The following is an 11551-nucleotide window of genomic DNA, read 5'->3' on the forward strand; positions in this document are numbered from 1 at the left end:
TGGCTGAAATTAAGCATGAGGTGTTTTGCTATGACTTTCCGCAACTGTGCTAAAAATAGTTCAAATCGATTTATAACCTCGGATCAGACAATCACAGGAAAATTGGAAACATATAGTAGCCAACTATTGTCAGGCATATGAATCGGTATAGTTCGAATTTTGCTCTCTTTCTTAGACTCAATTTGAAGTTGCAAGTTAGTTTAGAATGAAAATGAATGTTCATTTTTTGGCGCCACCTTTACTTACTGAAAATATTTGGGAGAAGTGGAGAAATAGCTCACCAGTCCATGTTATTTTATTAATGCCGAATTTAAGCGATATTTTCTATAATAAATTTTTAACACAAATTTCATTTTATTCAAAACTACTCCTTCGACTGGTTTTTAGCCATGGTTTACAGGCCCGAACCAAAAATTTCCATCACACAACTTGCGATATTCATTTGCCACATAATTGTAGGCTGGCAATGCTTCTTCGAAGTAATTGGCTCCATTCGACTTTTCGTTTTCAAGGTATTCAATAGACTTGCCCAAGATCTCCATAGCTTTTTGAACATTTGTTAAATTAACACACCTTAGTCCGTATTGAGTAAAGTACTGCACAGGAGTTATGTAGTCACTTAGGAATTTTGGTAACAAATGGACTGTTTCCATGGCTGGGCAAAAGTACGAAAGGTCATGGCATTTGGGTTCGGCAAGTAACAATTTCTCAATTGAGGCCTGAAGTACCTCGTCAGCCTTAAGGGAATCAAGTTCAAAATTTTGGATTGCGGCAAGCCTAGCTCTCAACTCTCTTCCCATTTCATTCTCAATTGCAATCATTTTCTGATGAGCCAAAGGATCACAACTTCTTTCCATGCATTGTAGTACCGAAAGTTTTTTATGATAGATATTGAGTATATCTCTGAGCACGCTCAAATCGAAGGCATCTGAAGACGCGCTTGCCAGATTTGCGGCAGCAATGAGAACCACAACTAAAATTATGCATAATTAATATAAAAATGCTTTTTTTCGCAATTATTACAAAGTTTACCACTGAATATCCAATTGATGTTGAATTTTGTCATATTCAATCGATTGATTATTGAACTAAACTGGTGATATAGCATGGTCTTGCTTTTTATAGGACAAAATTATCCATATGAACATTGCGTTTCTATTATAACTAAATATTTGAAAAATAACGAAATATTTGTTCTCACTCTGCAAATAATCTTTTGTTGTTTCAGTGAATAAAGAGAAATTTGAAAGAATGGCACATATTCTAGCAAGGCAAATGTCAGTTCAGGTGTTTGCAATAAATCTATTTTCTTGCGAATTTGAAAAAAAAACAGGTGAGAGGAAAATTTTTCCAAATAATTATTTTTCGACTAAGTACATTATAAAACACAAGTTTTCTATACCCTCCACCAACAGACCCAAGAAAGTAAATACAGTGGGAAGGAAAACCGAGTGGATGTTTCACTGTTTGCATTTCTTTGGAATATTAAAAATCAAAACACCGAAATTTAGATCAAACGCCGAAATTTAAGGCAAAAACATATCTCTGGTCGTTGAGTGAACATTTATCTAATGAGAACTCAACAAGTAAAAAGGCGTTAAGTTCGGCCAGGCCGAACTTTGGATACCCACCACCTCCGATATATATGTAAACCACCTTTCATCAAAATTCGGTGAGAATTGCATACCTTATGTCCCATAGCCGTTATATCGAAATATGTTCCGATTTGGACCAAATACTAATAAGTGTAAGTCATTGTTCAGTTGTGTATTACAAAATATTCATCTTTTTAGTAGTTATATCTAAAAATAAACCGATCTGAACCATATACTACACGGATGTCGAAAAGCCTAACATAAGTCACTGTGTCAAATTTCAGTGAAATCGGATTATAAATGTGCCTTTTGTGGGCCTGACACCCTAAATCGAAGGATTGGTATATATGGCAGCTATATCCAAATCTGGACCGATCTGGGCCAAATTGACGAAGAATATCGAAGGGCCTAACACACAACTCACTGTCCCAAATTTCAGCAAAATCGGATAATAAATGTGACTTTTACGGGCCTAAGACCCTAAATCGGAGAATCGGTCTATATGGCAGCTATACCCAAATCTGGACCGATCTGAGCCAAATTGACGAAGGATGTCGAAGGGCCTAACAAAACTCTCTGGGCCAAATTTTGGCAAAATCGGACAATAAATGCGCCTTCTATGGGCGCAAAACCTTAAATCGAGAGATCGGTCTATATGGCAGCTATATACAAATCTAGACCGATCTGAGCCAAATTGACGAAGAATGTCGAAGGGCTTCTCACTGTCCCAAATTTCAGAACAATCAGATAATAAATGTGGCTTTTATGTGCCTAAGACCCCAAATCGGCGGATAGGCCTATATGGCAGCTTTATTCAAATCTGGACCGATCTGGGCCAAATTCAAAAAGGATGTCGAAGGGCCTAACACAACTGACAGTCGCAAATTTCAGCAAAATCGGATAACAAATGTGGCTTTTATGTGCCTAAGACCCTAAATCGGCGTTTCGGTCTATATGGCAGCTATATCAAAATCTGGACCGATCTGGGCCAAATTGACAAAGGATGTCGAAGGGCCTAACACAACTATCTGGCCCAAATTTCACCAAAATCGGATAATAAATGCGGCTTTTATGGGCCTAAGACCCTAAATCGGCCGATCGGTCTATATGGGGGCTATATCAAGATATAGTCCGATATAGCCCATCTTCGAACTTAACCTGCTTATGAACAAAAAAAGAATCTATGCAAAATTTCAGCGCAATATCTCTATTTTTGGAGACTGTAGCGTGATTTCATACTTTATAGGGTCGGAAATGGATATTTCGATGTGTTTCAAACGGAATGACAAAATGAATATACCCCCATCCTTTGGTGGTGGGTATAACAACTGCTCTATGTATGCTTCAAATCGGTCCATAACCTGATATAGCTGCCATATAAATCGATCTTGGTTCTTGTCTTCTTGAGCATTTAGACGGTGCATGTCTTATTCGATTTGGAAATTTTTTGAAATTTTGCACATGGTGCTTTGGTATCACTTCCAACAACTGTGCCAAGTATTGTTAAAATCGGTTCGTAACCTGATATAGCTGCCATGTAAACCGATCTTGGGTCTTGGTTTCTTGAGTTTCTAGAGGGTGCAATTTTTATCCGATTTGGCAGAAATTTGGAATAAAGTGTTTCGTTATGACTTCCAACAACTGTGCAAGTATGGTTCATATCAATTCATAACCTGATATAGCTGCCATATAATCCGATCTCGGGTCTTGACTTCTAGAGGGCGCAATTCTTATCCGATTTGGCTAAAATTGTGCAAGTGGTGTTCTGGTATCACTTCCAACAACTGTTTAAATCGGTTCATTGCCTGATATAGCTGCCATATATACCGGTTTTGAATTTTGATTTCTTGAGCCAATGAAGGGCGCATTTCTCATCCGATTTGGCTGTAATTTTGCATGAGGTGTTCTGTTATGACTTCCAATAACTGTGCTTAGTAGGGTTCAAATTGGACCATAACCTGATATAGCTGCCATATAAATAGATCTTGGATCTTGACTTCTTAGATCTCTAGAAGGCGCAATTCTTATCCGATTTGGTTGAAACTTTGCGTGAAGTTGTTTGTTGGGACTTCCAACAACTGTGCGTATGGTTTGAATCGGTACATTACCTGACATAGCTGCCATATAAACCGATGTGGGATCTTGATTTCTTAAGCCTCTAGAGGGCTCAATTCTTATCCGATTTGGCTGAAATTTTGTACAATTACTTCTCCCATGACCTTTACCATACGTATCTAATATGGTCGTAATCGATTTATAGCCCGATACAGCTCCTATATAAACCGGTCTCCTGATTGTGTTTCTTGAGCCCCTACAAGGCGCAATTCTTAACAGAATGGACTGAAATATTACCTAATGACTTCTGCTATGGTCTTCAACATTCAATTCACTTATGGTCTGAATCAGACTATAACTTGATGTATTTCCAATAGCATAACAATATTTATCTATTATTCTTTGATTGCCTTAAAAGATGGCGAAGGGTATATAAGTTTCGGCCTGAGCGAACTTAGCACACTCTTACTTGTTTATTTTTAATTTTTTTTATATCAATTATTATCAAATCGTGCTAATTGAAAGAGTATTCGATTTTTTAAATTCGAAAGAAGAGCAAAATGAAACGTCCACTCAGTTTTCTCCACACTGTATATTCTTGATCGTCTTTATTTTCCAAGTCGATCGATGTCACGATAGCGCTCGACCGTATAAATATATCATCCATATAAACTGATCCGCAGTTTTGATTTCTTGAATCCCTAGAGATCACCATTTTAATTTGATTTGGCACAAGGACTTGGGTTCTGGCTTATTTAAACTGATATAGCCCCCATACAAACCGATACCCCGATTTGGCTGGGTTCTTAAGCCCCTAGAATCCTCAATTTTCATTTAATTTTGCAGAAATTCTACATGAAGACTTCTACTACGACTTCCACAATCCATGCCAAGTATGATTCGAATCGGTCAATGCACTGGTATACCCCCCATATAAACCAATTACCTGATTTGACTCAATTTTCAGGCAAATTTTTTCCGGAATCCATGGTGGGTACCTAAGATTCGAATCGGCCGAAATTAGCACGTTTTTACTTGTAACAAGCAGTAATTGTTAAACGAATAGAATGAACTTTTTGGACGTTGTGTTGTGTAACGACTTCGAACTAATGGTACTGAAAATGATAGCTGGTTAATTTATGATGGGTTTGTTAGAAGAAATAAAGTGAAAGAGAAGGAAAGGCAAAAGTCTGTCGGTGCCGACTTTATAGTACCCTACACTTACCATATAGGTACAAAGTGGGAGCTATGTCTAAGTCTGAACCAATTTAGATGGACCTCGCCGGATGTTTTCAGATGGGTTATTAAACAATCCGCATCATATTTCGAGCAAATATATTTAAACTGTAATAACTACGGTTCACAAACAACAATATTGCAAATTACCCAAAATTTGATCAAGTGGTACTCGTCGAGAAAAGCGTTGTGCAAAATCTTGGCAAGATTGGTCAAAAAATGTTCTTGCAGTGGCTCTACAAGTGAAAATCGGACGATATACATATAGGACAGCTATATCTAAGTCTGAACCGACTTCTATGAAATTCATCTATAATGTCGAGAAGTAAACGAAAATCATTCCTGCCATATTTCGAGAGAAACGATTAACAAATGACCGTTTGATTGCAATATTACTGCAAATCGGACGAGAATATATATATGAGAGCTATGTCTAAATCTGATCCGATTTCGAGCAAACTTTATAGACATTGTGGAAGACGTCGAGGAAAGCGTTGTACAAAATTTTGGGAAGATTGGTCAATAAATGCTTTTGCAGTGGCTCTAGGAGTGGAAATCGGGCGATATATATATATGATAGCTATATCTAAATCTGAGCCGATTTCCATGAAATTCACCAGTTATGTCGAGAGACATGAGAAAATCCCTCCTGCCAAATATCGAGAGAATCGGGTAACAAATGACCATTTTATTGCATTATTACAGCAAATCGGACGAACATATATATGGGAGCTATATCCAAATTTGAACCGATTTCTATGAAATTCACCTGTAATGTCGGGAGTCATAAGAAAATCCTTCCTGCAAAATTTCGAATGGTCGGTTAACAGATGACCACTTTATTGCAGTATTACTGCAAATCGGACGATCATATATATGGGAGCTATATCCAAATCTGACCGATTTTTTCCAATTTCAATAGGCTTCGTTTCTAGGCCGAATAACGTGCCCGTACCAAATTAGAAGACGATCGGATGAAAATTGCAACCTGTAGTTTGTACACAAATTAACATGGACAGACGGACGGAGAGGAAGACAGACGGACATAGCTAAATCGAATCAGAAAGTGATTCTGAGTCGATTGGTATTCTTATCAATGGGTCTATCTCTCTTTCTTTTGGGTGTTACAAACTAATTCATTAAGTTATAATACCCTGGACCACACGAATGTCGAGTTTTACGCAGATACCTGCCATCACGACCCAAACCTGCGAGGCCCAAGGCCCAAGGCCCAAGGGTGAATACAATGCGTCTACCAACGCCCCCACATGTGGTAACCCACACATGAGTACCAATTTGATCCCACGTATTTGGACGTGTTCACCTCCTTGGTTAGGAGCGGAGCACTACCTAAAACTCCTTCCGATCTGTGAGTCACGGCACCCGGTTGAAAACGCAACTCCACGCCGAGCTTATGCTCTACCCGCGATTTGGGTACAAACCACTGGGGCCTCACCATTGTCAGGCTGGAATCAAAGTTCCAGGGGCTCCTGACACCCGTGGTACCAGATTAAAGTCTCCGGTCAGACAAAGATTACTACCAGTTGACCCCAAACAGTTCCGCACTGGTCACTTGAATGAGAAAAATCGCCCTAAGTCGACCTCAAGCCAGCATACAAAAGTATGCATCAAACATACAATGGGACGATATACACAAACAGGATACGGCAGCCCTCACGGGCTACGCCACATATATCAGCATCAACATGGGACTTTACAATCAACGCGGCCACCCTCATGGGTGACCGAACACAACAACAACAGCTAAGGGAACCAACAATGGGCAAACACCGCTGCATCAACATAGGCAGGTGCCAGGCCATGTCATGCGCAGCACCAAATCACACAGTCGCGCCAGCACAGCAACACCTCGTTATGGATAACTAGCGTGTATTCATCCCTCCACTAAGTCTAGCCCGCCTCCTAAGAAATACTTCCCGGGAAAAGGTGGCCAGCCTTGCAACAGTCGTCTCGTCCCCATGGGCCCTCCTGAAATCCCACACCGCCTCGCTAATCCCCATCGCGCCTATATCTCTAATGTCAGCATAGTACGGGCATTCTGTCAGTACATGCCTGTCAGTACATGCCTCCAGTCTCGCATTCCTCTGATGCAAAAAGCATTAAAGGAACCATGTCCCGTCAGTATGAAGCCCAGACTTAGGCCGAAGCCAAATTCCGGGCGGTCTCGTACGAACGTCGCGTCACGAAAAAATTCGTAAGTCACCCGACCATTGTCACAGTTCGTCCATCTAGTCCTCCACCTATCATCAAGACGCTCCAAAAGGAGTGTCTTGAGCCGCCTTATATCCCCATCTGCAAGCTCCGAAGCGGTGAGCCAATCCTCACGCACTGGAATTCCCTTTTTCACACTATACAGAACGGCCATGCAACTCACGAGTAAATCAAGCGGGGGCGCGCCAAGCAATACCTGTAATGCATCTGTCGAAACAGTCCTGCACACAGGCAAGCAAGCCAGCATTGCCACCCTCTGACAAGAGAGGATCTTCTTTCGTCCTAAGACAGTCGCAGCAATTCCGTGCCATACAGGCGCTCCATAAGTTGCGCAAGCAACAAATAGACCACCATATATGGACCGAACAGCGCGACGACTAAGACCCCAATCGCTTTTCAGAACACGCTTAACCATACCGGCTACTCCAGTCATCTTCTCCTTCACCCGATCCAAATGGACCAGGAAACCCATTCTCTCTGAAACAGTCAATCCCAGATATTTGACGAGTGCTACATTCCTGATGCTAGCTCTACCAGATCGAATCGTGGGTGGACGATTTCGCGACAAGATGCCCTTCAGCAACATTGTCACGGTTTTGTCCTCCGCGACGTCAACACCAACACGATCGCTCCATTCGCGCACAATGCCCATGGCAAGCTCACCGCAAGTTTCCAGAGCAAGTCTGGAATCTCCTTCAACCAGGATGAGCAGGTCATCCGCATATGCGCTGATTTTGAAGGACTCATCGAGACGTCCCAGCAGGGGATCCATCATGACGTTCCATATATTTGAAGCACAGATGGAGCCCTGAGGGCAGCCACGCTGAATATCCTTCCAAACCGTATCGCTAGCACCAACCACCCAAGCTCTTCTATCACAGAAGTAACACACCTATTCTCCACACAAAAGGTCAACCGTCCGTCTGTGCGTCCGTTCGTATGTCTGTCGAAAGCACGCTAACTTTCGAAGGAGTAAAGCTAGCCGCTTGAAATTTTGCACAAATACTTCTTCTTAGTATAGGTCGATTGAGATTGTAAATGGGCCATATCGGTCCACGTTTTGATATAGCTGCCATATAAACCGATATGTGGTCTTGACTTCTTGAGCCACTAGAGGGCGCAATTCTCGTCCGATTTGACTGAAATTTCGCATGAGGTGTTTTGTTATGACTTTCAATAACTGTACTAAGAATAGTTCAAATCGGTCCATAACCTGATATAGCTGCCATATAAACCAATCTGGGGTCTTGACTTCTTGAGCCACTAGAGGACGCAATTATTATCCCATTAGGCTGAAATTAAGCATAAGGTGTTTTGTTATGGCTTTCAACAACTGTGCTAAAAATAGTTCAAATCGGTCTATAACCTGATATAGCTGCCATATAAACCGATCTGGGGTCTTGACTTCTTGAGCCTCTTGAGGGCGCAATTCTCTTCCGAATTGACTGAAATTTCGCATGAGGTGTTTTGTTATGACTTTCAACAACTGTGCTAAGAATAGTTCAAATCGGTCAATAACCTGATATAGCTGCCATATAAACCGATCTGGGGTCTTGACTTCTTGAGCCGCTAGAGGGCGCAATTCTCTTCCGAATTGACTGAAATTTGGCATGAGGTGTTTTGTTATGACTTTCAACAACTGTGCTAAGTGTGGTTCAAATCGGTTCATAACCTGATATAGCTGCCATATAACCGATCTCAGGTCTTGACTTCCGTAGCCTCTAGAGGGCGTAATTATCGTCCAATTTGACTGAAATTTCGCATGAGGTGTTTTGTTATGACTTTCAACAACTGTGCTAAGAATAGTTCAAATCGGTCCATAACCTGATATAGCTGCCATATAAACCGATCTGGGGTCTTGACTTCTTGAGCCTCTACAGGGAGCAATTCTTATCCGATTTGACTGAAATTTTGCATGAGGTGTTTTGTTATGACTTTCAACCACTGTGCTAAAAATAGTTCAAATCGGTGTATAACCTCGGATCAGACAATCACAGGAAAATTGGAAACAAATAGTAGCCAATTTGCTCTCTTTCTTAGACTCAATTTGAAGTTGCAAGTTAGTTTAGAATGAAAATTAAACATTAATTTTTCATTTCACCATCTCACCAGTCCATGTTATTTTATTAATGCCGAATTTAAGCGATATTTTCTATAATACATTTTTTCCACAAATTTAATTTTATTCGAAACTACGCCTTCGACTAGAATTGTGAATACACAGTTTTTAGCCATGGATTACAGGCCCGAACCAAAAATTTCCATCACACAATTTGCGATATTCATTTGCCACATAATTGTAGGCAGGCAATGCTTCCTCGAAGTAATTGCCTCCATTCGACTTTTCGTTTTCAAGGTATTCAATGGACTTGCCCAAGATCTCCAAAGCTTTTTGAACATTCGTTAAATTAACACACCTTAGTCCGTATTGGGTGAGGTACTGCACAGGAGTAATATAGTCATTTAGGAATTGTGGTAACGAATGAATTGTTCCGATGGCTTGGCCTGGGCATGAGTACGACAGGTCATGGCATTTGGGCTCGGCAAGTAACAATTTCTCAATTGAGGCCTGCAGTAACTCATCAGCCTTAAGGGAATCAAGTTCAAAAGTTTCGATTGCGGCAAGCCTTGTTCTCATCTCTCTTCCCATTTCATTCTCAATTGCAATCATTTTCTGATGAGCCAAAGGATCACAACTTCTTTCCATGCATTGTAGTACCGAAAGTTTTTTATCAAACAAATTGAGTATATCCCTGAGCACGCTCAAATCGAAGGCATCTGAAGACGCGCTTGCCAGATTTGCGGCAGCAATGAGAACCACAACTGAAATTATGTATAATTAATATAAAAATGCTTTTTTTCGCAATTATTACAAAGTTTACCACTGAATATCCAATTGATGTTGAATTTTGTCATATTCGATCGATTGATATTGAACTAAACTGGTGATATAGCATGATCTGGCTTTTTATAGGACCAAATTATCCATATGAACAATGCATTCCTGTTATAACTAAATATTTATATTTCTTTTATTATTTAAGTGCCTTAAGGAGAATTTGAAAGACTGGCACATGTTCAGGCGAGGCAAATGTGTGTTCAAGTGTTTGCAAAAAAAAACTATATTTTTTGCGAATTTGAAAGACAATAAAACAGTTGGTGGAAGTTTTCAGCAAAGAGTACATTTTCGTCTTAGTGTATTATAAGCTTATAATTTTTTATAGTTCTTATTGTTCTCTATGTTCATTCAAGATTATTTATTTTTGGTTGGCATTTAACACAGGGGTAACTACCAAACCAATGATTGCCCAACTTATTTATTAGGTGGCAACCGTGGGTGATTTTATTAATTAACTAGACGAACCGGGCCCGCTCCGCTGAGCCTTCTTTAACTCTCTAATATCTTTTTAGGGTGGGGACGCTTCAGCCTGAATGCGGACATCGAATTCGTGCCATTGTATCCTATGACGCTGAACGCGTTCGAATGCTGGCATCGGACAAAGCGGTATTTATCTCCTCTTAATGTTTGCGATATTTGCTAGGTACAATGCCATGCATGGTCATTTTAAAAATTTTACCCAAAGAGGCGTCGCACTGCGGGACGCCGTTCGGACTCGGCTATGAAAAAAGTCCCTTATCGTTGAGTTTAAAATTGAATCAGAAGGCATTCATTGATGTTTGAGAATTCGCCCCTTCTCGGTTCCTGGTGGTTATGTTCTTCCTCAGGGTAATGTTCTCATTAGGGGAGGGATGGCACCTCAGACATTTCGACTCAAATATGGATATCAAATTCGTGCTGCACTTGCAAATCCCTTTAATTTGAGCCCCATATTGCCATGACCGATAAATATGAACCGCTTGGAGGGTGTTTTGGGGCTGGGGTGGCCACCGGCAGTTTGCACTAAAGATAGACATCAAATTCGTTCTTTATTCCCAACGGAAATGAAGTTCATTTTAGGGAGTGCTTTAGGGCGTAACCCAAAACACTTGGCTCCAAAATTGGATATCAAATTCGTTTTCTACTCTCAAATATCTTTCATTTGAGTCCCATATTGTCATATTGGGTCAAATAACCCTTTCGACGTATCTTTAGGAGAAGAAGCGCCACCTAGACTTGAGCGCAAATTTTAATATCATATTCGTTATCTACTCCTTAATGCCTTTCATTTGAGTCCCATACATATTTGGGGGTGGGCGACCTCCCATTACATGGACCTAATGTTTTATGCAATATTTGTAATCTACTGCCTAATACTTTTCATTTGAGTCCCATATTGACATGAACTTCGTATATATCTGTTTAGAGGAATTTTGGGTTTGGGGGCCCCGATGGGTACTTGGACCCCAATTTTAATACGATATTCGTTTTCTGGTCTCCAATACCTTTCATTTGATACCCTTATTGTGTCCATCGGACCACTTTCGAATATGGG

At 40.5% G+C, this 11551-nt stretch overlaps 2 protein-coding genes across 2 annotated transcripts; both read right to left on the minus strand.

Moving 5' to 3' along the window:
• Nucleotides 1-377: 377 nt before the first annotated feature.
• On the minus strand, nucleotides 378-1101 carry LOC106092431 (uncharacterized). The gene is made up of 2 exons (XM_013259301.2): nucleotides 1033-1101; nucleotides 378-973 (listed from the first exon to the last, which is right to left on the minus strand). The coding sequence occupies exons 1-2, from the start codon at nucleotides 1064-1066 to the stop codon at nucleotides 384-386; spliced, it is 624 nt and encodes a 207-aa protein (XP_013114755.1). The 5' UTR covers nucleotides 1067-1101; the 3' UTR covers nucleotides 378-383.
• Nucleotides 1102-9212: 8111 nt separating this feature from the next.
• On the minus strand, nucleotides 9213-10351 carry LOC106092429 (uncharacterized). Its single transcript, XM_013259298.2, has 2 exons — nucleotides 10001-10351; nucleotides 9213-9941 (listed from the first exon to the last, which is right to left on the minus strand). The coding sequence occupies exons 1-2, from the start codon at nucleotides 10032-10034 to the stop codon at nucleotides 9346-9348; spliced, it is 630 nt and encodes a 209-aa protein (XP_013114752.1). The 5' UTR covers nucleotides 10035-10351; the 3' UTR covers nucleotides 9213-9345.
• Between the last annotated feature and the right edge of the window lie 1200 nt (nucleotides 10352-11551).

The sequence above is a fragment of the Stomoxys calcitrans genome, chromosome 4, assembly GCF_963082655.1.
Source record: "Stomoxys calcitrans chromosome 4, idStoCalc2.1, whole genome shotgun sequence".
Taxonomy (NCBI): Eukaryota; Metazoa; Arthropoda; class Insecta; order Diptera; family Muscidae; genus Stomoxys; species Stomoxys calcitrans.